The 26,122-nt window shown below is 40.1% G+C and overlaps 2 protein-coding genes across 7 annotated transcripts; one reads left to right on the top strand and one right to left on the bottom strand.

The window, feature by feature from the left end:
- Positions 1-740: 740 nt before the first annotated feature.
- Positions 741-5,276, top strand: si:dkey-79d12.4 (zinc finger protein 835). 2 transcript variants are annotated; one of them, XM_039805439.1, is made up of 3 exons: positions 802-835; positions 1,150-1,191; positions 2,317-5,276. In XM_039805439.1, exon 3 carries the CDS (start codon positions 2,349-2,351, stop codon positions 4,284-4,286), a length of 1,938 nt encoding a protein of 645 aa, XP_039661373.1. In that variant the 5' UTR covers positions 802-835; positions 1,150-1,191; positions 2,317-2,348; the 3' UTR covers positions 4,287-5,276. The 2 variants fall into 2 exon arrangements, with proteins under 2 accessions (XP_039661374.1, XP_039661373.1); XM_039805440.1 differs by lacking the exon at positions 1,150-1,191 and having other exon boundaries at positions 741-835.
- Positions 4,457-26,122, bottom strand: kcnn4 (potassium intermediate/small conductance calcium-activated channel, subfamily N, member 4). 5 transcript variants are annotated; one of them, XM_039805449.1, is made up of 10 exons: positions 25,440-25,538; positions 21,000-21,123; positions 19,354-19,449; positions 17,565-18,001; positions 13,648-13,783; positions 10,535-10,645; positions 8,159-8,280; positions 6,893-6,962; positions 5,892-6,058; positions 4,457-5,770 (listed from the first exon to the last, which is right to left on the bottom strand). In XM_039805449.1, exons 2-10 carry the CDS (start codon positions 21,099-21,101, stop codon positions 5,767-5,769), a joined length of 1,245 nt encoding a protein of 414 aa, XP_039661383.1. In that variant the 5' UTR covers positions 21,102-21,123; positions 25,440-25,538; the 3' UTR covers positions 4,457-5,766. The 5 variants fall into 5 exon arrangements, 3 of the variants coding, with proteins under 3 accessions (XP_039661383.1, XP_039661381.1, XP_039661382.1); XM_039805447.1 differs by lacking the exon at positions 21,000-21,123 and having other exon boundaries at positions 25,440-26,116; XM_039805448.1 differs by lacking the exons at positions 19,354-19,449; positions 21,000-21,123 and having other exon boundaries at positions 25,440-26,117.

The following is a 26,122-nucleotide window of genomic DNA, read 5'->3' as shown; positions in this document are numbered from 1 at the left end:
TTCTTGAATATCAATGCGCTGAAAGAAACTCCACCCGCCTGAAATTCATTTTCTTATCAATCAAACAAACCTTGTTCGTCGGGTAAATGAAGTCGTCATGAAACATCGTAATGATATGGGTAGTTCCGCTGTCATCATTTCGAAGTGTAGATAAACAGTACCAGCACTTTCTCATTCAAGTGAATGGGAAAGTGTGTCCTTTGACTGGTACTGCTGTAAAAATATTGGTTGGATTCTATGGTTGAATTCAGGGACTGCTGCGTGTTAGTATATGTGCATGGTATTGTAATTATTATAATTTTTTTTCGATTTTGCCTATTACAAAGGACGTTTTTCCTCGCCACTGTCGCACCAAATGCTTGCTCTGGGGGGAATTGTTGGGTCTCTGTAAGTTATAGAGTGTGGTCTCTAGACCTACTCTCTGAACATTTTCCCGAGATTACTCCTTGTGATTTGACACTATAAATAAAATGTAACTGAATTGACTGTAAATAAATGATTACTACAGTCCATACAGTAACGTATATAAACGCTGTTCAAGTTAAGAGTCTCTTCCAATAAAAACAAAGCTTATTGATTAAAATTGTTAGTCTAAATGTGTGTTGCGTTAAATCCGTCATAACGTTTTCAGTTAATCAAATTAAAATAATAGCATTACGTTAATATGAAAAACGACTTTCCCCTGAATTTTTGAGACCTTCAGCTGCATCTGGGAGGTGATCAAAGAACTTCTAATATACCGTAGACCGGCTTTGGAGGTGATGCATCCCTCTTCCGGGTTTAACCGGATATGGAGGAGCTCTTTGAGTGGACGCCATCAAAAAAGACTTCAAACGTAACATTTGAAGGGTTTTTCTTTTTGTTATGTAGCTACTGAATAGTATCCGAATTATTGCCACCTGTACAGATGGATGCGCTTCAGACACAGATCTTGGATAGAGGATATAATACAGTTATTTCTCCGAAAACCGGAATCATTACATACAAGTTGACGTTAACGCTAACGTTAATGTTAGCTGTTTGTATTTTTTTAAGTAACGTTAACAGTTAACGTTAACTGACCAGGACGAACCGTCACCTTCTAGTTTGGATTCATAGATATCTATGTTTTGGATTCATCAAATATTTCACCTTTGCTCTGTGCTGCAGGCTTCAGTGTTTGGTCCAGTACTCGTGGGCATAGCTAGCTAGGTGAGTAACGTTGCAGTTTCCCTGTGCAGGTACAAGTGTAGCTTGTATATATAAAGGTCTCCCGTTACAGGATTCAAACGTAGCCATATTCTTACACTAAAACATAGCTAGCTATGTAACGTTAGCTAGCTAGCTAAAAGTGGGGGGACATAGCTAGCTAGTGTCAATCATGGTGTCAAAGGGTTGTGCTGGTAAACGAGGCAGCGTTTATTATAGTGAGGTCATGTGAAAACTCAAAAAGTAAACTAGAGCTGCAAATTATGATTATTTCTTTTCGTTCATCATTGTTCTGTCCGAGGTTTCTGCCTGTTAAAAGAAACTTTTTCCTCGCCACTTTCGCACCAAATGCTTGCTCTTTGGGGGGAATGGTTGAGTCTCTGTAAATTAGTGAATGTGGTCTAGACCTACCTGTAGCTATTCTATCAGTAAAGTGTCCCGACATATCTTCTGTTATGATTTGACCATAGAAATAAAATGGATTTGAGCTTTTAATGTGTTGCGTTTTCGATTAATTGATTTACGGTTTAGTCTATAAACTGTCACAATTTCCCAGACCCTAAGGTGACCTTATATCAATGGTTTAAGACAAAAACAAGACATAAGAGAACACTGGTATGCAGCCATAGCACCTCTGTGAGGCTGTGTATCAGCAAACTGCAACTATGTTCACAATTACAATGCTAACATGCTATTACATAACATTACATGTTATTAGTATTTCATAACACAAAGTACAGTTTAGGCTAATGGGAATATCATTAGTTCTGCATGTATTTAGTCGTAAACGAAAGTATTGTACAAATTAAAAAACTGAACTTTACACCTGATGATGATTTTAGATGAAAAGTCAGAGCATAGCCAAGTTGGTGGGCTTCTGTCTGGGGACTATGACGTTCTGATAATTGACTCAAACGAATTAGCAACAATGATAAGATATTAACTGATTTGTTTGTTTTTTAATCAGTTTATAGTTGTAGTATTTCAGCTCTATACCTATATAATAACTGTAGTTTTGGCAGAATCTACTAAATAGTTGTCTGCTATGATGCTTGCATAAAATCTGTAATATGGATTTATTACCAAACATTTTTTAAGTGATTCTGTCCATTTTGCTTTAAATTACAGACCGCCCAGTGGTTTGCCTGGACCCGCTCCTTATGTCTGAAGACTCAAGCAGCGATGAAGAATGGCAGCTGGATGCACACCCCGTGGCGAAATGTTGGGAGTGTGGCAAAAAGTTCAGCAAAATAACTAGCTTGCTGTCTCACTACAAAAGCCACAATATCAGAGCTACCTGCCACATCTGCAAGGTCACTTTCCGACGCCTGACGTCACTATCCATGCACCTGGATAACGCACACTCCCCACCCCTTTGCAAAAAGTGCAATCAGTCTTTCAGTAACGGGTGGGAGTTGAACAAGCATGCAGAGACACGTTGCATGGGTTTAATGCCATTTCAAGAAGCTCCCTCTTTGATTTCAGCTATCATATATCAGAATAGTGACAACTTTCCTATTGACGCGGCTGCACAGCAGAGCATAAAGTTGGTGCTGCGTGACTCAGTGTCTGAGTTGAGGCCTCAACAAAGAATTGAGATGGAGCCTGAGAGAGCAGAGACATCTAAAAACAGTGTGGAGTATACAGTGGGTGAAGATGATAATGATGTTGACATGGAAAGTGACTGTGAGAAAGCCGATGACTCAGCAAGCACTGAATCTGATGACGAAGATAAGACACACTCTCAACCTGCAGACTTGTGTCCAGATGATCCAGAATCAGATGGGGGCTCAAGTTCAACTGAATCTTCCAGTGAACCTTCTCACAGTCCGCACACTGACACCCCCCCTGCAGCCCTTCCTGCTGTCGATAGTTCAATATGTGCTGCGTGTGGTAGAGGGCCGTTTCGGTCAATGAAGCTTCATTTGCTGCACTGTAGTGGTGTAAAGGTAAAATATCAGTGTTCGGTGTGCAAGAAGCTCTTTCTAACTGAGAGGTCTCTAAATGAACACTACATGCCTTTGTATTCCTGTGAAATCTGCGGCCAAGTTTTCCCTAACAAGAACTCGTACCATCACGAGCAGTGTCCCGTGGGAACCAAATCACCTCTGGTCCTCTTTTGTCCCGAGTCAATGCCGCAAGCGTGTAACATATGCAAATCCTTTTTCACCACTACCAAAACCTTATTGAACCATGTCACCAAAGTTCACACGTCAGTGGTCAGCACCAAGGTGTGCATTATTACCAATCCATCAGTGTTGACCGATAAAAAGGTTTTGTCAGGTTACCGTGGCACCGCAGTCCAGTCAGCCATCAGTAGTCCCAATGTAGTCAACCAGGTACTAAATGGAAAGCTCTGCGTAGGCCAGACCCATGCAGGGTCTCTGTCTCGGCCTTCCTTTCTCTCGACCTCCTCCCTCGCAGGCAGACCTCCGGTCACTATATACAAGGCGTCCTCTGCTGCACCTGTCAGACTGGGGAAAGACGGTGCCTTTGGTCCAGCCAACCAGCCTTTAAGCCGTCTCTCTGCACCTTTATTCGTCCCTCCTGGTGCCGCTGACAAAACTCCAGCCACTGTGGCCTGTGGCCCCGTCACCCCACCAATGCCCACTATTGTGGCCATGTTTGAGAACGACAGCCAGGGCATCGCTTTGATGAAACGTATGAACACAGGCTGGCGCTCCAAGGCCCCTTACCCCTGCAGGCAGTGTGGTGCCATCTTGCGGCAGCCCTCCCTCATCATCAGCCACCGCTACCTCCACCGAGGCCGCCGCTCACACCAGTGCCAGTGCGGCCGAGCTTTTAAGCACCGGCTGCACCTGTTGCGGCATTGCGTTCAGCACGCGGAGACCATAAGCTACATCTGTGTCAGCTGTGGGGAGACTTTCACAGGAGCAAAACTCTTAGCTGAGCACATGAAGGGCAAATCACGGAAGAAATCGCATTCTGCACGTACATGGAAACTTAAAGTCAAGAGAAAGTGCAGAATGCCCTTTACATGCGACTGTGGCCAACTCTTTTTTAGGCCTTCGGCTTACATATGGCACCAACTTAAAAACAGGGCAAAAACGAAACAATTGAAGACGCCCTTGGATTGACAAAGCGGACCCATCGCTGGTTTCTCCATGGCTTCTAGGTACTCTTCTCCAGCTCTGTGCACCACACTTTAAAACAAAGTGTTAGATGAAAAGGGATCTTTGACATCTGATTGTCACTGTTTTGTTTATTTTTGTAAGAAGAAAAAAATCAAAGCAAAATCACATACACATTCATTCTTAATGGCTTTTAATTATAAGCGTGTCCTGGATGGTTGTTAACATGTTTTCACCATGGGCAAATGATACATTGTAAGCAATGTTAGAACAAGTTCCTCATCAGTTCTTTTGAAAACACACCCAAGTACAAATTAATCCACTAGGAACGACACATCAAAACTCCAGTTTATCCTCCAGAGCAAGAGTAAATCCAGTTTAGCCAAAATGTTCTCACAAAGTGCATTCTTATCAGTGAGGTTTGTGTGGGAGTTTCCAACTCCTCTTGTTTTTACTACAGCTGATACAAATGTTATGCTCTTAACTGTGAAACATTGTAGATGTCTTGGTATTCAGATTTTAAAAATAGCATCTGATTCATTTTTTTTATATAGTTATATAATCTTCATGGTTTTAATGTTAATTGTCCTCAATATTATGTAGTTTACATAATTTATGTCCACTAGATGGAGCTGTGGGTTGCTAAAAGACAACCCACACTCACGTTGCATTGTTCTCAGAGCAGGTGTAAACTGTTAGAAGATTTTCCTGCATCAGTTGAACTTAAATGTTCACAAGAATCTTTGAGTTTCAGATGACATCCCTTAAAAGCCCAAGCACAGTTTGAAATAAAGGTTTCTTCCACAGTGCTTGAATTGATATTTAGGTTTTTTTTTCTCCGTTATGAGCATCAAAACACATTTCATTCACAATTCACTTGGTGGGTTAGGGGAAAGCAGAACAATGAGGACTTGTTGGCAATTGTATTATATTCAAAATTCCTGTTTGCAAACAATAATCAACCATTTAACCATTAAACTGTCTGCTAATGAAAAAGAGCATTTGCAAGAGTTTTTTTTTATACAACCAATTGGGCTAACACTAAAATATTGCATGAAATTTTAAATAAAATGAACATGTAGAAATAGGTATCTTATTCCACAGGAATAAGCAATGACGGAAGTCCATCAATGAAACTTTACAAATAGTTAAAAGAGCAAGCTCTGGAGCCTGTGCACCGTCACAAATATATTAAATATATGCTGAAAACACAACAGATTTCTCAAAATGCGCTGCGTGATCCTCGCCACAGTTATTGGAAGTCTTGTTTTATCTGTATACATTTACAGCTATGAGTCACTGTGCAGTGCACTCAGCACAGGGCCAGAAGATGAGATCTTTAGTAGGTATGCCAGTCCTTCAAGTGGTTCAGCATGTTAAGAGTCTGGAGCAGCTCCGGGTGGAGAGGATTTACCATCTCACTTTGAGTACTGTAGATGAAACACTGACAAACACTATCTGTTTTCCGTAAGCGTATGAAGCCATGTCACCTGCAACAACAAAAAATCATCAAAAATGTTATTTTCCTTAGCAGGTACAATTCAGCTTAGATACCACATCCTACTTGAGAGCAGATCTGTGCAACGTCGCTGGCAGCTAAGTATTGTTTACCTGATCTCTGGGTTTCGGTGACGTAGAACCTGAGACAGCAGCTCAGAGGTTTGTTGGAAGCAGCGACTCAGCTCGTCCAGCTTCTGCTCCATGGAAAGGATACGCTGCTCCAGCTCCCGATAGGAGTTGTTCCAATTGGCACTGAGGTCGCACATGATCATCTGCATCTGTCGAAATCAGACACACAATGCAAATGCAAAGTTTTTTTTTTTTTAGATATTTACAAGTGGAAAACACTGGGAGTCAAACTACAGCCATAAATCTAATATTACTAAACATTATGCTGAAACATTTTAAATGTATGGTGCTGATTTATAATGAAGCTTTGGAGAGTTGATGTCTGTGACTCACTGGGACAGGCTCGCAATCATCCCAGTGTTGCCAACAGAAACTGTGTCACTACATTTGGCAGCCCTTTCAGCAACTTGGTTAAAAAAAAAGAAGCCAACAGCAACAAATCTGGTTACTTTTTTAGACCTCTATGCTCGCTGTGGCTCAGGCTCAGGCTCAGCTGCACTCAGTCAGTAAGAGAGAGCAGCATGTTCAGTTTACTGCACGGCAGTCAGACTGTAACTAGCTGATTGCAAAATGGCCATGGCATGGTTTAATATTGACATGTTACCAAGGGGCTACACTTGCAGTCTGAAAAAATAGGATTTTCTTTTTTTTATATATGTATATATATAAATCAATCAGGAAAATGTTTAATTGCACAAATGACACAAAAATGCATCCCACCTGGTAATGTCTTTATTTCTTAGGTTTCTTCCACATGGAAAACCTTTCTGGGTTTGTTAATTCCTGACACAAATGACTCCTGAGACATTTTATGGAGATTTTTTAACAAGCATTTAATGTGTCTGAACACCTAGCAATAAACAGCAGATTGTAAAATACTGCGTAATAGTCTATGTAAGTAGTGAATGTTTTAGGGGGATCTTTGTCATCTTATTTTGCATTAGCCTTTCCAATGTAACATTCCAGTGACAGCTGTCACTTACCTTAGGGAGGTCCACCATCTCACTGACGTAATCTCTCAGTTTTTTTTGTTTGAGGCGTAAATGCCGAAATCTGTGCAGAAAGAGAAGGTTTGATAGATCTCAGTCATGAGGAAGTATTTCAAACATAATTGCATAATAGTAATTTCATGTTCTAGTGTGAGACTATGTCTTTGATTTCAAAAAAAGAAAGAGAAAAAAGCCAATATGATAATACTATGTGTAGAATTCAGGTTATATCTATGGTTTAAATGCTCCAATGAGTTCTGAAGTGCATATCTACGGATGGAGCATCCTTTGTTTGGAATAATAGAACAGTCCTTGGCACCACACAGAACCCCTGATTTGTTGAGGAAAATGCTGGCAACTGAGTATTCCACTACTCAACCTGCAAGAGTCGTGCTGTTTGTTAAATAGCTATAAAACATTGCTAGAAGGGTTTTGACATATAAAGGTGGAAAGGGGCTAAATTTAGTATCTGGCATATCTGGGGTGGATGAAACCACCGAAAAAAAGATATATGGAAAGCTATATTGCAATCAAGCAGCCAGTCTCTGAAGACATTAGAGTGGTGGTCTCATTCCAGGATGATGTTCTTAATCCCAAAGTGTGGAGATGCCTCCCGCTCACACTTTCCACAGTGTATTTATTTATAGTGGCTCTGCCCGGGTTAAAGCAGGAAGCAAAACCCCTCCACCCAGGCTGACACACACTCACACATGATCCTGTTGTCAGAGTAATGAAGCATACAATCACACTTCTGGACTTCCTGCCTTGTGCAATACACTTGTTCTTAGAAGCTCGGGCTTAATAACAACAGGACACCACTTAAATGGAAAAATATGTTCCAGCTGAATGAAGATGGCTCTGCGTTACAATGGTTCCCTCGTCTTTTTTTGTGAGAAGTGCTTCAGAAGATGTATACCGTGTTGTTTATTACTGTCAAATTATACTGTAAATAGTAAAAACAAATTATTAATTATGTTCCAGCATGTCTAAAAACTTTGCCTTGAATTCTGTGTAATAAAAGTGTGGACCCTTGTTCCCACATGTCCTGCTCACATAATAGGGCAACAAATTGAATTAGTAATCTGAATTAGTCATTAAAAACTGTGACTATGTGGCATGTTGACACTATGTTAATGACCCATAAAATACACATGTAAGTCAGACAACCCACCACCCATGTACATCCCTCCCCCAGATACACACACACACACACTAAAGACATCCTGCCTGCACCTATCGATTTTCGATACAGTAACTCACACTCTGATGGCTTCCAGAAGGCATCTCTGGTGTTTTCGGTGCTCACCGCGGTTACCCTTTGTGAGGTTTGTGCGGTGCAGAAGCCAGCACTCTCTGAGCACATTAGCAGCAGCGTGGCGGATCTGGTGAAGAGAGAGAAGCATCCAAATTGACAGATAAAAACCATGGAGGTTGCAGGGGCACAAACGTGGTAATAAGACCATCAAGATAAAGTCAGTTAATTAGCTTGCAAGCTTGACTGACAAAAAACACAGCGCTTATCATGTTCCTTAGACAGAATTTGCTTCATATCAATCATTAGTAAAAGTATGAGTCATCCAAGGCAGATGATTGAATCCAGATAGTCGTTTCTCTTGAACTATTTTGCTCTATGGTACTGATTAAAGATACAACAGAAGAACTATGAAGGATATGCTTATATACAAGAATTTGAAGAAGAGGCCACACAGACTAGAAGTGAGGTTTAGACATTGTCCGGTATCACCTTTTTGCACCTTTCTCTTTGATTCTATTCATGTCTGTTTGTCTTCCTGCACAAATCACTGTAAGTGCCAGTGATGATGTCACTCTGGCCCTGTTGTGAAGGTTATTAATAGAGGCTGTCACTGTCTGCATCCAGATGTCTTCCCTTGTTCCCCCTTGCGCCAGATAGCTCAGAAGGATGCACACACAAGCACAAACACACACACACACACACATGCCAGAACAACCAACATAAAGATGAACCAAGTGACAGGATGCAGCCACCAGAGAAAGGAAATGGTTGTATCCTCCAAAGCAGTGCACCTTCTGCAGTCAGACACTGCTTTACAGTTTGGTGAAAATCTGTAGCACTGCACACAAAACAAATGCTGATTCTAGGAACTCTATTAATCATAACACATTCATGTATAGTCCTAAGACACTTTTCTGGCTTTATGACAGTGTTTCCTTGTAAGCATTTACATATGTATTTAGCCTATCAGACACTTCCTTCTTCCCATCAATAACCAAACATTTGAATCCTGTTCAAGCCTACAAAGAAAGTCGTTTGCATGCCACTTCCAAACACTCACTCACAAACACACGTACATAAGCTCAACCAGTTTCCTGCCCATCGCTGCACCGTCTTGAGCTGACACAAGTTTCTTTCCTGACAGGGATCAGATAATTTCCTCTGTTTGACGCCTTGAAAATGCTATAAAGGGGTTGGCGCTTCCCTCCTCTTTTCCCACACTATCCTGTCCTCTGGTGTCTCTTATTTAAGAAAGAGAACCATTCGAATAAGACTCGAAAACCAAAACATGCATGCGACACGGAAAGTAGTGACGCTTCCATCCTGGCTCCTCCATCCGCTTTATCATTCTTCCTATGTGTCTTGCTACACTGCAGTTACCTCGGATGGAAGGGAGGGCAGTCGACTGTTTACTAAATGTTTACATAGGGAAGTTTATATAATTATTGGATAAATATTATCACAAAATATGAGCCACTATTTCCAGGTTCTACAGCTGAAATATAAAAATCACACTTTTGTCACACGTTATATTGAACATTCAAATTTAGAAATTTAGCGGCCGCGGGTTTGACTCTGACCTGCGGCCCTTTGCTGCATGTCATTCCCCCTCTATCTCCCCTTTCACATCTTCAGCTGTCCTATACAAATAAAGGCCTAAAAAATTTATCTGACCTATATTTAGCTTTTAATGTGTTAATAATTGTAATTGAACTTGTGTAAAGATTCTGTTTTCATTAAATCCTCCGCAGAAAATGGTTGAATGCTGCTGTGGTTTTCGTCGACCAAACCTTTACATGATTTGGCCCATTCAACACAAATGACATATTTTACATAACTGACAAGCATTTTCCAAAGCATAGCAAAGTGTTTTACTTTTTTTTTGAGTTATGTTATTGTTGTCTGGCACTGCAGAACAGACTTTTCAAATCATTCTGCACTACCACAGCTGCATTACCACGCAATGTTCCACAATAAACACAGACATGTGATAGATTACCTAAGTTAAACAAGTTTCAAGTTTCGGCAAGCTGACTTTCATACAGAAATTAAAGGAGAAGGTACATTCAAAAATCAAAAAATATTAAAGCGTAGAGAGTTAGCAGTAACGTAAAGAATGCATGATTTGTAGACAAAACATGCCAAAAATACTGGTATCTTCTTTGAAGTGTCAGATGAAGCCTGTTAGAGTGATGCAAAGGATAAGAAACAGTAAAATCCCAAAAATGAAGTCATATTTCTGATAAAGAAACTGTTGCAAAGAATAAATCACAAATAGATGAGTTGCCATGTTGTTCTTATAGTATTACAGTGTTTTCATAATGTAAACTATAACATTATAACATACATTTGCTGAATAACTTCACTGATTTTGCTCTTACCCGTTTAGAGATCTGGATGTCCAGCATGAAGAAGTGCACATGTTTCTCTCCTTTGTTCAACGCCAGCATCTTGGTAACGACTGCCACCAGCATAGCAGTGCAGGCTACACCCTAAAACCCAACACACATACACACACATACACACACACAGGGGTTGGCATGGTTACTAATATATCTACCATCTGCCTGTCTTCTCAACAGTCATGTAAGCGTTTGAGACCCATCCTGGATAATGTAGTGACATCGACAAGGCAGAACTCAAGAGATGCTATTGCAGTCTGAACTTGTCTAAATCCTCAACAGTGGGTCTTGTGTGTTTTGGCTCCACCATTCCCCTCAAGGGAAAACACTTCTTCAGATATCTGAATGTTGATCTTCATACCTCATATGGTTTTGTCCAATAAATCAAAGTTATATTTACACAGAGAGTTTATAATGGTTAAAAACAGGCCTCTGTGGCACTGCTATAGTACTGCTTTCCTCTGAGAATAGCTGTGTGCTATTGCTGGACAGGGAACCACAGAATGATGGTGAGGATTCAGATAGGGCCGAAGAGTGAATTACATCTACATAGTCACACAAATAGAGACATCACAGGAAACACAGACAAATCACTGCCCTGATTTCATGTCCACCACAGATAATGATAAAAGTATTTACCTGCTGTCCTCTTTTCAGCTTGCATTATAAAGAGAGACAGAAAACCAGAGAGGAAGATCAAGCATGAGCATGAGAAAGCACAGTTTTAAAAGATATATTTAACCTTCACTCCAACTGCCACAAAATATCTATAATTACACTGTCTGTGAAATCTGGGAGATACAAACTCTTTCCTTGGATCCATCCACACACAGCAGTGGGATGCAAACAGCGTTGTCAACCCCTGAACACAGCTGCAAATTAAGTTATGGCTGGAGTCGAGAAGAAGTGCTGACCTTAGAGGCATTCAGCCATATTACAGGTGTGAGAGCCCCAGTGCCTGGCTCCCAAAACTGCCCTGATGGGAGTAGGAAATTTATTTTTTTCCAAATCACAGGCACAGGTTGGCACACCCTCCTGTTGTGGTGGTGCCAAAGGCAATAAACCACCTAAAAATGGATATGGTGGAAAGTTTTCCCTTATAAGGATGGACGCTTATAAAAACAAGGGAGATGGAGAAAGAGAAAGAGGGGAAAGACTGTTTTCCACTCTGTCACAGAGGTGTCTGAACCAGACTCGTCCACATCCAGAATCACGGTGGTGACTCTTACCTGCTTGTACCAGAATTTAACGCAGCAGAGGTGAGACAGTGAGTCATAGTATATTGCATGTTTAAACACACAGCCACTCCTCGCTCTCAGTGACTTATTGTTGATCTTACCTTACTGTAACTCTTTGTTTTATCTCAAGTATAATTTCCCCATTCCTTTAATGCTCCATCTCTATCTCTATCTCTGACCATCCATTCCACCTTTCTTCAGTCTTAATCTTGCCACTCCTTTGCATGACCATAAAACCACAATATTATGCTGTTACTTTAAGAAATGCACTTTGAGAGGTTCCTTTTGCTCTTATTTGCTCCTACTATTTGAACCGACTGTTTTATCTACTTGACTATCTCTGGGGGATACTTTTATTTCTTCCTTTTATTAATCTATGACAATTAAGAAAAATTGAACGTTAATGTGTCAGATATAAAAAAATTCTCCTCAAGGTATGAAAAAAGAGAAAAGTCAGTGAGCACAAAAAAACAATGACATCACACTCCATGCAGATGTTTTGTGAGGACTGCACAGCGGCCGCTGCATGGTGACAGTCCTTTCATGTGAGTGCCTGGTAGAAACACCAGCCATTTACAGCTGTGATCTAAATCGTACACATGCACACACACACACACACACACGCACACACACACACACACACACACACACACATGAAGGCATTCAGGTCTGTCAGCACCACTAGGGTGTGCAGCCGGGCAAAAAGGGTCTAATGTATCCAAGAAAACTAGTGCAGAATAGGCTGTGATTGTTAGGGAAAACTCAGGGGCAGCTTGACTCTGGATACGTGAAGGTTCGGGAGACTTTGATGACTTAAACAGAAGCATTTATAAATTTCGATTGAGGAGACATAGGTTTAAGCAGTAAAGTTCAACCACAATGTAGTGTCACGTCGTGCCATTCCACGTCGTGGATTTAAGGAGTATTTAACTCATGCTGGAGGTGTTAAGTTTAGCTGTTTACCAAATATGGTCTTTCTCTATTTCAATCCTGAACCCTAAGCACAGATTGAAAACCACGTCAGCCTGACCAAACTGCAGTAGAGCCAATCCTTAGGTGTGTGCCTTTGTTCAACTGTGTCTTCCCTGGGTGTGTGGGGCGTTATCTAATACTGGGGATCTCGGGAGACAGAGACACAGGCCCAAGTCTTTTGTTATCATACAGCTGCTCAGTCTCCCCCTACTCTGAATACCCAGAGTTGACCTACAGCCTGATCTACAAGTGTTTCTGAATTGAACATGTTTGGCTTTAACCTGTGACTTGAATGTAAGCTAAGGTGCTAGTCTCAATTTAGCAGCATGAATATGTAAGATGGAAATTCTAGCACAATGATAGAACGCAAAACGCACAGGAGAGAAGTGAACTGACCTATACTGGGAAAAACTAAATAGGTAAATAGGGGAAAGAGATGCTGCAATGGAACAGAACAGAAACGGAAGGGAATGAAACAAACCAGAGAGGATGATACGAACAGCACAGAACATCGTGTTTTTGTGCCTTATCAGCTAGTAGTCCATGCAGAAAAATAAGAGGTGGTTTGGTTAGAAACGCATAGAAAAGTGAAACAGAGATAAGATTTTTTTCGTGATTATATTACTGAGCATTAAATGTCGTTTGTGTTAAATAAAATGTTCATTCTCTGATAAGAGAGCCAAAGAAGCCAAAGCAATCACGTGAAATGAGATAACACAAAGTGGTTTAGATACTTCAATATGCACACAGTTGCATATATCTTTAGCACTTGCAGAACATTTTTTAAAACCTCTGTATTTCATAATGAATCTCAAATGAGCACACAATCTTTATTTTCTCTTAAATAATATGCTTTCTCAACAAGCAACCCAACCTAGTTACCATGACTCCAGTGAAGAGACACACAGCCTTGCCACAGCTGGTGTTGGGTGCCACATCCCCATAGCCCACTGTGAGGAAGGTGATGGCTATGAGCCACATAGCTGTGTCCATGTGACCTGTCGTTGCTTGGGTTTGTCTGCAGGAGGGAGAAAGCAGGAGTGAGACTGTGTCGTAACAAAACGTGTATTCAGACTGTATTAATGGGTCCGGCCACATTCCTAACATAAACTTAACTGTAATTCACTTTTTTTGGGGGGGGGCATTTTTAGGCCTTTATTTTCACAGGACAGATGAAGACATGAAAGGGGAGAGATAGGGGGAATGACATGCAGCAAAGGCCCTCAGGTCGGAGTCAAACCCGCGGCCGCTGCATCGAGGAGCAAACCTCCACTTATGTGCGCCCGCTCTACCAACCCATGGTAAATCTAAACACTCATCAACACCATTTTAACTTGTGTACATAACCATAACCTAAACATAACCTGTTTGAATCGGATACCAGTGACATTTTTATTTTAGTCTGCAATTTCCTAATAATTTCCTTGGGATAAATATGTAATTCAGTATTATATGGAAAATAGAGACATAGTTGTGGGAAAGTAAGTTAAGTTTGTGGAGGTTACAAGCAATTGTTGATTTCCAGATGTATTACTGTGAAAATTTAAACCAAATTAAATCCATCCATTACTAATTCATTAATCTTACTGTATATGGAAATCTTATTCTCCATATATAGTTGTGGGTGACACAGATACAATCTTATATCACAGTTTATGTAATCTTATATTGCAATATCAATAAAGTTCATGTTTTGATGTACGTTATCTGGAAACCAGTTTATATGTTTATTGCAGGATATTTCCTGCAATGGCCTAATATAACCAAATATATCATAGTGATAACTACCACAAACAATATGACAAAAACCGACAGTAGACATTTGTATCCTTTTTTTATTTTTAAGATTATTTTTTGGGGCTTTTCCCTTTATTATAGTGACAGTGGATAGATATGAAAGGGGGAGAAAGATGGGGGGTGACACGCAGCAAAGGGCAGTAGGTCAGATTCGAACTTGTGCTGCTGCAGGACTCAGCCAACGTGGGCTGAACACTCTTAATGGGTGAGCTAGAGGCCGCCAGACATTTGTATCCTTTGTATTGGCTATATTGTGATATCGCCCTGCCCTATCCATAGGTTGAATTCTTTCTTATAGACAAATTTCAGATTTTTGTTGTTTAACCATGTTTAACCATGTTAAACTGGCCTACTGTGCACTTGCTTAAAGACTAGCAATGAATTGAAATAAAGTAATTGGAAGTGTACAAATTAATTCACAACGACCAATTTTTTTATAATCGGTACAAATTATACTGTCCCTTACAGGGACCTTTTTATGATTACAGTTTATAACTTTATGTCTTAGATACTGCAATAAACAAAACATATGCACAATGAGTCTTCCAAGTTTGATAAAGGTGTGGTCTGTTAATCAAACTGTGTTATCAGTGCAGAGAAAAACTTAGGAAGTAATGGGTACCAGTTTAAACTTGTAAAACATTATAAAGTACAAGCCCAATGTACACTTGTCAGAAACCACACAAAGAAGTCATACAGTGTGAGTGTTCATCTCCTGGATGTGTAACAGTTCAGTGTTAAATGGTTTGGTGGTCTTATCAGCGATCAATCATATGCGCTTTTTATTACTTTTGACTAACCAAAACAAGCTCAAGACTGTGACATGTGAAACTGAAGGCTAAACCTCCCATTAGGGTTCAAATGAACGAATGACCTCACACTGTTCAAACAGCCAGACTTTGGAGGATAAAGTTGACATTTAGTTGGCTCACGTTAAAGAGCAATTTGTCAGAATAACAGCATAGAATTTGATGATTATCAAAGCAGTTATTGGACATCCATTCTGAAAAGGAAAGTTAAATTGACCATCGAGGTTTGAGGAGGAATGTTAAACTACCAAACAATTACTGACTGGACTGGAAGTTTGGGGGAAGATAACAGACAGAGCTGTGTGTGTGTGTGTGTGTGTGTGTGTGTGTGTGTGTGTGTGTGTGTGTGTGTGTGTGTGTGTGTGTGTGTGTGTGTGTGTGTGTGTGTGTGTGTGTGTGTGTGTGTGTGCCCTCTTCATAATAGAGAGTAACAGCAAAGGAAACCATAACACGTTTTACGGTTTACTTTGTGAATCATTATTTATTGTATTATATACTACAAAATACCATTCCGGAACATTTTTGTCTCTTCTTTCAGATCAAAAGCTCACTATTTGGCACAAGAGTTTCTCATTGAAAGATAACACTGAAAACTTAGATTACTCACCTAATTTGATTTTCCTTTGATTCATTGGAAAAAATGCCTTGGGCAGTCACATATTTGCTCGATCCACGATAACTTAGTGTAGTTAAAATTCACTTTTGTAAAGGACGTGGAGAATTTTTATGTTAAAAATAATGGCCATAGTTATTATTGTGGAGAGCAAACAACTGGCCTTCGTTCGCTGTTACTTTTTCAACATGTTGAGTCCAGTCAATTTTTGTTGAGCAGGAACGGCTCTCTCATAAAACTAGCAACAATCAAGTAAGGAATATAGCCTACTCTGATATTTCAAAGGAACATTACTGCTGCAGGCTGGTGAAATGTTAAGTTGAGCTTATCATACTAACTCACTTTGTTCTGCTAACAGTTCTGGAGAAAAAATATATCGATGCTGAATGTTGGAAAAATTGTGTTAAAGAAAGGAATAGTTGGACATTTTGGAAAATACATGTATTTGCTTTCTTGCTAAGACTAAGTTGAGAAGATTTATACCGCTCTTATATTTATACGCTAACTATAAAGCTACAGCCAGTAGATGGTTGGCTTAGCTTAGCACAAAGCCTGGGAATAGCAGTCCTTTCAGAGTTTTTTTGTGATTGTTGCGGGCAAAAATACTTGATTATGCGGCACGTTTTCTTAAAAAATGCGATGGAATATGCGGGATATTTATGCAATTTTATGCGATGAAATTGCGGGAACATGCAAAAATTGCGGGAACTTGCATAAACTACGGTTTGATGAAAAAGAGAAAAAAAAAAGTGATTCCCCAAACACCCTGCTTTTCGATGATGTTCACGTTGCGTAATTACATCACTTCATAATGTTCCCATGGCAACAGGGGAAAATGGCTGCTCTTGTGTGAAGTAAACGCAACATTTTTCAACTTTCTGCTAAGATATATGTGACTTTTTTGCAACGAAAATGCGGGGATTGTGAAGTCATGCAAGCCCTGCATATTTTCCGCGGAAATCGGCAATTTATGCGGCGAAAGTGGGGACTGGAATAGGTGGAAACAGCTAGCCTGACTCTGTCCAAGGGTTAGAAAATAAATAATGATATCTGCCTAGCATCTCTAAAGACTCCAGGAAGTTACTGCTCCTGCAGTAAAAAGCCCGGCACATAACCACCCGTACAACCACCATGTGGTAATTTTTGCCTTCCCTTGACTTCAGACAGAGCCATGCTAGCTGTTTATGCCTGCTTTCAGTCTTTATGCTGAGCTAAGCTAAGAGCTAAAGCTGGCTGTAGCTTCATAGTTAGTGTACAGAAATGAGAGCGGCGTCAATCTTCTTCAATATATTTTTCTTTTACTTAACTGCTGCAAATTATATAAATTTATGGATTACAGTAAATTTCAGGGTAGACTGTTCCTTAAAGACTTCCTATTCCTATTTTTGATGGATGTCCCTCATAATATGAACAGACAATCTTCAACGTTGGTGCAAGTGCTTATGTGCCCCTTATTTGTAAAGATATTATGTACTTATTATAATGCTTAGTATGCAGAGAGAACATACATCATATTAGAGTTTTTTCTAGTAGTTTGACTTGTTACTTGACACATAGACAGTTCTCTTCCCCTCTCTTACCTCTCACACAAAGTAAGCATCCAGGACGCAGTGAGCCAGAAGAAGAGGATGAAGACCAGCAGCGTGCGCGCCGGGTATTTGTTCATTAGTATCTTGAGAACAAAGCGGAAGGTGAAGTTGATGTTGTTGAGCGAGCCGATGCTCCTGTAGGAGGCGCTCAGCAGCACTTTGCTGTGCAGCAGGATTGCTCTGTGCACCAAGTACAAGCGGAGGAACATCAGCACTGATAACAGCAGCTCCACATCCATCAGGGCCTCACGGTGGTGGTTGGAAACACAGAGCGGAGCTGAGGAAGAGGAGTTGGCATGGAATCCCACCTCCCAGTATGTGCCAACAGGATGGATGACACAGACCAACAACTCCAGAGTGATCACGAGAACCCTGTGGCTGGTCATGGCAATACGCCAGTCCACCTGGTTGTGGTCAATGATAAACAGCTGAAAGATGGAGGAGGACAGGAAAGACAGAGAGAGAAGAAAATGATTAACTGCTGATGGAAACCAATAACAATACAGTCACATTTTGATGTTAATGTGTGAAAGTCATTATATTCTCTCTTGAAACTTACATAGAAAACACTGGATATTCTCTGACCTCTTATTTTCTTATAATACTAGTTGACAACATCGTTATTACGGTGCAGCCCAAAGCTGCCTGTTTTGTTGCACCTGTTGGTGTCTTTATGATACAACTGTTTCATTAGGCTAAACCTTGGAGTAAACAGATTTCATGATTCTGTCTGAACAACAGTGCAGTAAAAACACAACACCTTTCAATTTACTTTTTTCAAAACCTCAAATCAAATGTTTTTACTAGGTCACACAGAAACTTATTATTACTTTTTATTCGGCATGCTAGGATATGCATATTTGTGTGTATGTGTGTTTTGCATCTGAGGCTAAAAACATGCAAATACACAGTTAACTACAGTACATGTTTTGAAAGTACTGTGACAAGTGCTGAGATGAGTGGTTCATATGTGAGAAAATGAGAATGTGTTCTCAATATATAGCTTCACTATCACTGTGCCTCAGTTTGTTCAAAAAAAGTTAGAAATTAAGCAGGTCTACTTTTTCCTCTCCTTGCTCCACTCATTTGAAGCAGCTTGATGTTCTTGGCTCGACTTATTTTGTCACCTCTGACACCCAAGATTTACATCAGGCATCACTGAACACTGCTTGTGTTAGTCTCCACCCTTAGCCTGCACCTCCTTATCTCTTCTCTGCACTTGCATGGATCGAACTTGTATCAGACACACATGACTTGCAACCAAACTGAAAACATTGTAGGTGAGAGTAAACCCAGCAGCCTGAACAAAACCTTTCTGCATTTGCTGTGAGTGTGCATGAGGGAACATGAAAGATTGTTTACTCTGTTTAATTTCAACCACATCCCTTTATGTATATTGAATTCACACACAACGGCAGCGAGCCATGTGGATTGGAAAAACAGTGCAGCTGCAACATTGTGCATGTCTGTGTGGGCTGAGGTTTTTGTCCAGGTTTTTTTTTTTTTTATGCACACAGCAAATATAACACAGATAACACAGTGTTGAGACTACCATTAGTGAACCGAGAGCTCCTTATAAAACGATTGCCCTCAAGTATCTCGAATAAAGTATCATTCTTACCAAGTTAATTTGGAACAAACATTTACTGGTAAAAAAAAGTAATGCACAAAATTTGGCAAGTGGAGCCCTGAAGATCAACAAGGCACACGCACAGGCTCTTACTCGGGCACACACCACATCACAATAAGGGTGTCCAAACTGTTAAAAACAAAAACTCACCCTAATGTCCTTATAATGGAAAGCTATGATGAGGATCAGGAGACACCCAGTGGACAGGCTGATGGAACAGTTGATGAATAAGGCAATGTTTGAGCCCTGGGAAGGAAATGGAGACAATTAAGATAAGGCATAAAGATTTGATTTCTTTCCATTTATGTTCTCCATTATCATGATTTATGGAATAGCTCCTGAACTGAACCACACCATTTATTTTGCCCACTGTGGTAATGACAGGGGTGGAAAGAGGACCAAAGTATTCAAATCAAGTACAAATGCTAATTATATCATATAAGGAGAGGTTCAGATTACCTTTAAAGACAATTATTGAAATAAAAGTTCAAAACAGACAGTGACATTGTTCACTGCAGACCAATGTGGCCTCCTGACTGATTTTTTGCAGTACAAAAGCTTGTCCCTGGGGCCGTATCCTATATAAGTACATTATGTACTTAAATATTACAGAGTTTTCTGTATTTCTGTTTTTATGCATGGTTTCAAAGAAGCAAAAATGACAATAGAAAACAGTATACAACTCATTTCCCATATTTATTTTATTTCAATATGTACCCTTAGAGGTGTGTACTAAGAAACCAGTGGTTAAAAAATTTGGCCATGATGAGAAAATCAAGTGTTTTGTTACTCTTTCTCAAAATTTGGATAAGCTATCTTCCCAGAGACACTGTGGACAGACCAACAAATTGGAAATGCTAGACTGCAAGAAGGACTTGATCCCTCACCAGCTTCCCACCCAAGAACATGTGTGCTGTGCCAAGCATTATATGCAGGTCACTTTAGTAGTGAACAGTGTTTTTTTTATCTGTACTGTGCTGGCACCCCAGTCAGTTTGCAACATCAACTGACTTTAGTGTGTACCTTTATTTCAGAATGAATTGGTTCAGGTTCCAGTCAAATATCCAAACTACATTGTAGTTCTGAAACAGTTGATCGAACAGTCGATAATATTAATCATTTTTAGCTTCCCCAATGTAAGAATTTTCCCCTTTTACACTTTTTTATATATTTGTATATCTCTGGGTTTTGGTCTGCTGGTCATGCTTTTTGTGTTCAATCAATTCATTGAACAAATAATTGACAGAGTAATCAATAATGAAAACAATAGTTAGTTGCAGACCTATGGAGGATAAAATGGTACACATCTAGGATTCATTACATGCATGTTAAGATACATGTATGAAAAATGTACTCTTCAGTAAGAAAATGTACTTCATCTGAACTTCAATTGTGCTTTTCACAAAAGTGGTGCTCTGTTCCCTTTCCTTTCCATAAAATATGATTCTGAACTAATTTAAAAGGAATATCCTGCTGATTGCGTTATAACAATATAAATGCTGGCTACTCTGTAATTCGTGTCTTTCCAAATGGAGCTTCATTAGAAATTTACTTAGGCCTAATGGAAGTGGAATGTGCTTGTTATTAAATACTTTCCATTCCAGGGAACTGAAAGCTGGAGACACAGATTAATTAAGAACTTAGCAGAGGCTTCTGCCATGCACCTTTGTCTCAGCAGGTTAAAGAGCACCTATCCTTCATTCATGCGTCTCAGCGCAACTGACGCAACGGCAATGGAAGTTTTTAATGGGAAATGCAGTTTAATGTGGCTTACAGTTAAAAAGATAATTACAAACTTTCAAACTTGAGGAAACTTGAGCATGTAGGTGGTATGGTGTGACGTCCGTTGGCAAGGTACGCTGTTTTCCACAGTTTCTCCCGTAGCATCCATTCCACATCACGTCTGTATTTCGTTGAGGGCTAATTAGGAGACCCCACAAAAGCTCAACATTTGACCACATTCCATAACAGAGAGTTCAACAACATGTTTCTTGCCGAGGTTCTAAAATAGTTTTTGTAACGTTTTCATGTTGGAAAAAGTCATTTCAAGCCCGGTGAACCTAATCTGGGTTAACCTTAACACACACAGATTGTTTCTCATCTTGGAAGGACACCGAGCCACCGTCACCAGGACAGGCCACCCAAGGCATAGGAAAAGAAAATTACAAATACAACACTGAATCCAGTGCAAAAGGTTTGTGTGGACTGTAATAAATAAATACTTGCCAAAGAAATACTACATACAGCTGACTTAGGTTTTCTAGTTTGGTTTGTTAGTCAGTGTGGTTTTGTTAGCTTTCATGTGGATTCTTGTGCTGAAGGTCACTCATGGAACTACACATATCCTGTAATAAACGTAAGAATAGGCTTACAAATAATATCCTAGTGGGACAGTCATAGAAAATGAGACATCGCTGCAGGTAAAACATTTGCAGGTTTAGTTAATGGCAACCAAAAACTGCACAAGGAGATTTCCCTGCGATGTTACCTGGTGACAAATCCTATGATTATTGGTACTACATTATCACTGCTGGGAGAAAAAAAAAAAAACTACAGTATACACATGGACATTTTGTTAATTTCCCAGCAAGAGTGACCCAGTCAAACACTGCATGTTGCACACAATGTTGACGATTTCTTTGTTGGATGTGTACTGATGAGTGAAATCATGGGACTGATTATTTAACAAGCTGCAGGATAGTAAACACTATAGAGGACAGGTGTAGTAGCTGATTAGCCGTCAGAGATGAACAAAAACCGGCAGATTACTGGTGAATAGGATACCACTTCACTGCACTTTTCCCTCCTGGTCCATGGGACTCTTAGCACTGCTGGTTTTCTTTGTGTCTGTGCGTCTCATCAGCCTCAGCCCCAGAAAACTATCTGGACTTGAGAACTGCTGCCCTACAGTAATATTACAGTGATGTATTGACAGTGGTTCATGACCCAATAGTCAACAGGTTTTTAATAACCACAACTCACCACAGCAGCTCATTTCAATACTTCCTTCTCTCTGGTTGTGGATGACTAGCTAAACAAAACAGATAACATGTGGGCCATGCATATGTTATCTGGTAGGCACAGCTCAGTTCCAGCAATGGTAATAGCTTTTGTGTGAGTTTTGGCTTGTTTTATATGGACCATAGCTGGCCCATATGTGACGAGGCAGTTTTCAGGGGGTGCTTATGAGCCAAATGTGGCTAATACACAGCATGCTGGTTTTGGGGTGAGCACAAAGCACAGTTAGTCTTCCTAGGGTCCACTGGTTTGTGGGTAAGTTTACCTATTTGCATATGGGCAATACATGTGAGCCAGGTTTCAGTGTGTGGGGGAATCCACTTTGGCCATATTGCAGCATACTGTCAGAAAAACAAGTTAACTTATGATCCTGACATTATACAGAAAATGTGGGCACTAGAAACCGCTTCACATTAAAGTTAAAGACTTTCTATTTTAACAAGAAATATGACTACATTGCTGTATGTCTAGGTGCTCTGAGGCTGTAGCTATAACTTTATTGTGATACCTGTGTGATCCAATGTTACATTTCCATTATAATATTTTTGAGTTTATTGTTTTAACAATAAATAAATGAAAAAAAAAGATGTTTCTTTGTTTGCTGAATCATGTTTGAATCATTGCAGTGGCATAAGTCCAGCCATAATACATTTACATTGTATAGGTGTGAAAATTAAAAAAAATAATGAGTCATACTGTAACTAGCACGCAAGGAAATTGTCGTCCATTGTACATCAGCACTTCATTCCACCCGTGGCCCTGGCCAACAGCAAAACAATCATAACAGGAGAAAGCAGGCATAAAGTAGCTGAACATAGGGTATAAAACTGAAAGAGGTAAGGTTAGTGATGCGCAGAACCAGAAATAAGCAATGCAAGCAATTCATACAAAACAAAAACATGTTGAGCTGCCAGCAACATGAACCATGACAACATGTTTGTATATTATACAAACATTGTGACATTTAGTAAGATTTCCTCAGCAAAGGAGACCATATCTAGGAAGTATTACAAAGATTGTAGACTCTATGTTTGTTGTCATTGTGTATGTTGTATTATTGTATCAGTTCTCAGAGAAGTGGTTAAACAGTAAGTTATATGTGAGAGCATATAGCATGAAAATAATTATTTGCAGCCTCAGATGTCAGATATTATTTAGGTTGAATTTGTTTTTTGCCACAACATGCTTAACTTTTGGACTGCAAACCAGCAGTTTTATAATCACACATGGTTGAGAGCCAGAATGAATAGAATTCATCAAAGTTATCCACTTAAGCCCCTGTTCAACATCAAAGAATATTTTTTTAAATAGACATCATGCTCCGCTTTTCAGGCTCAATATGTGGATATTGTTGGTTGATTGTTTTGGGTTGTAAAATAATTCCTGCAAAAGTTGTCAAAGCTTTGCAGAGGGACGCAAGGTTGCACCAGGTCAAAGTGCCAAGTGCCACAGCCAAACTCAAGACAGAGAGACTTTTAGACTGGCCATGCAAACACTAATTATACACTAAATGATGTGGAAAGATAGCCTGAAGTACTGTGAGCAATCTCGCTGTAGGGGAAGAGGTGAAATGTGGAAAAACGTTCCATAAATAGCCCTGTTTTTTGTGCATAACCATGAAAAGGTACGCTTAAAATATAACTTTGTAGACTGGCATTTGATAGGCCTACAAGTTAGCCAGCTCCAAAATATCCTGCAGTGTACTTAAAAATGTCTTTAAATAATAATAAACTATAATAGTGGAGTGCGCTACTGGCTACTGCAAAGATGTTGTATTTTGTTAAGACAGACTCTTAATCTGTGATCAGTTCACAGAGGAGGAAGATGTAACAGCTCACACTAATGACTTGGACATCACATAAAGTGAAAAGAAAAATGCTCAAAACAGTTATATAAGCTATGGTTAAATCAGCAATGCAGCCTCTCCAAAATAATATGCTTTAACTGCAGTGAAGAACACTTTTCCAGTGCATCAGCATTTCCATGGTACAGAAGCTGATGCCTGTTATTAGGAATGGACAGACAACACCTGTTCTTGGTTCGTATTTGTAAACTGGAATGGTATTGTCCTATTCGTGCCAGCACCGTTAATTTCACGACCATGCTTCTCCGGGTTCAGAGAGTTGCTCTGAACGTTTAAGGTCAGACCGTATTTCCATAGGTTTCTCAAAAGATTAGCTGATGTGAGTTAGAAATGTGGGGGCTCTTTGACACTGTAATCAATCACTGACTGCACAGCATGGAGGTGGTCTGATTTTTTTTTTTTTTTTGCGGTGTGCATGAGAACTTTTTTCCACATGTGGAACTGCCGTGTGCTTTATGAAGTCAGGGGGAGTTAATAATTTGTTGATTTCGTGGCCTGGCATTGTTATCCACTGAGATCTGCATGTTAATGTCATGAGGCTGTGTTACCAAACAGTGTGTCTGGAAATGGACTAACTAATCAGTAGGTCAGGGGGGTTCAAAGCCCAGGTGCAGGGTTTTGCTGTTGTTCTCCATGGGGCTTGGGCTGTCTGCTAATCAAGGAAGTTGTTATGACAACAAATAGAGCCACTTGTGTAATGGAGTTTTTTCTATCTCAGTTACTGTATTTAGTTATTGAAATATATCATGAATAAAAGATAACATGGTTTAAGATAAATCTATTAATTTGTTTGTGTCAGTTCTATTATAGTCTAAGTTGTAAACTATTTTGAGCAGTTGAATCTGCCACACAAGGAGTTGAAGAAGAGTTGAGATGCAGCCACACAGCAGCAGAGCTATTGTTAACCAGCTTTACTTCTACTGCATGATGCTAAAAGCAAGACGATGATGATTTTGTTCAATATTGTATCAGTTTTTGATGAGCTCAAGGCCCTACACCAAAGTGTCTCGACCAGCTGACAACACCGAGTAGCCTACATTAAGGTAATGTTGTCTAAATGTTCTAACTTTGAAGATGTAAATGCAGATGGATGCCATGAATTAAACCCTCTGCAATGTGCGCAAAACTATCTCAAGTTTTGATTTGATTTGTGAGATTGGCATTTATTAGCAGAAGGCATCATAAGAAGAACTGCAGTGGAACATTATGTAAGGCTGTAGCTTTAAGGTCGAGTCCCAATAAAACCAAAGTGTCACATTTCAAACGTTTCCAAACTAATAATTTTAATTATTTATACAGTCAATTCTTACATGTTGAAGTCAAGACATTAGTTTGGGTTATTTCTTAAACCTACCGGTTTGTAAACGAAGGGACATATCTCGGCGTGGATAATCGTGAGCAGTATCCCGAGCAGAGCAGTCCCCAAAGCCAACGCGCAAAGGCGCTTTTTATCCTCTAATAAAAACTTTCTGTTTCGCAGTCTGTAGAGGTCGTCTCCCTCCGTGTGAGCTGTCCGCTTCCCGGGAAGTGACAGCGGTACGGACACTTCTGCCGAGTCCCCGCCGTTTCGGTTGATCAAGCCATCGCAGTTTACACAATCCACTTTGGAGTCGCCGTGCAGGCTGCGGTTTGTCATCTCCATCTCCAGAGCGCACACGAGACGGCCGCCTGTCCCTCTCTCCCTGTCGCCGCTGTCCGTTGCTCCGTGCTCTGCCTGTCCGGTCTCCCCTTTGTTTTCCTCCCGAGTTGGGGAAGGCATAGTCCGATAGGCGCACTGTGTACCAGGCCCTTCTCTCGTTTGTCGCTCATTGAAGTTGCGGGTTTACCAAAACACTTGGCCTCTAACACACCCTCACCTTAACACTCCTACCAATTTACGCGGCGTGGTTACGCGCACTGATGCCATTTACACACTGAAGTGAACGATGTACTCTTATTTGCATGCGTTATTATTTTAAGAGTGTGCGTCAGTCTGCTCCAAATTAATTATTTGTGTGCTGGGTGTGTGTACTCGGCTTGTGCACGATGCGCTCAGAA

Source organism: Perca fluviatilis, chromosome 7, assembly GCF_010015445.1.
Source record: "Perca fluviatilis chromosome 7, GENO_Pfluv_1.0, whole genome shotgun sequence".
Taxonomy (NCBI): Eukaryota; Metazoa; Chordata; class Actinopteri; order Perciformes; family Percidae; genus Perca; species Perca fluviatilis.
Note: the sequence above shows the minus strand (reverse complement) of the source record. Positions and strands in the feature narration are given on the sequence as shown.

Coding starts and splice junctions, on each gene's coding strand:
- kcnn4 (XM_039805447.1), bottom strand. CDS start 25,844: ATGCCTTCCCCAACTCGGGAGGAAAACAAAGGGGAGACCGGACAGGCA. Junction 19,450..25,439: donor GTCCCTTCGTTTACAAACCG/GTAGGTTTAAGA, acceptor TTTCCTTCCCAG/GGCTCAAACATTGCCTTATT. Junction 8,281..10,534: donor ACATCCAGATCTCTAAACGG/GTAAGAGCAAAA, acceptor TCTCTTCACCAG/ATCCGCCACGCTGCTGCTAA.
- si:dkey-79d12.4 (XM_039805440.1), top strand. CDS start 2,349: ATGTCTGAAGACTCAAGCAGCGATGAAGAATGGCAGCTGGATGCACAC.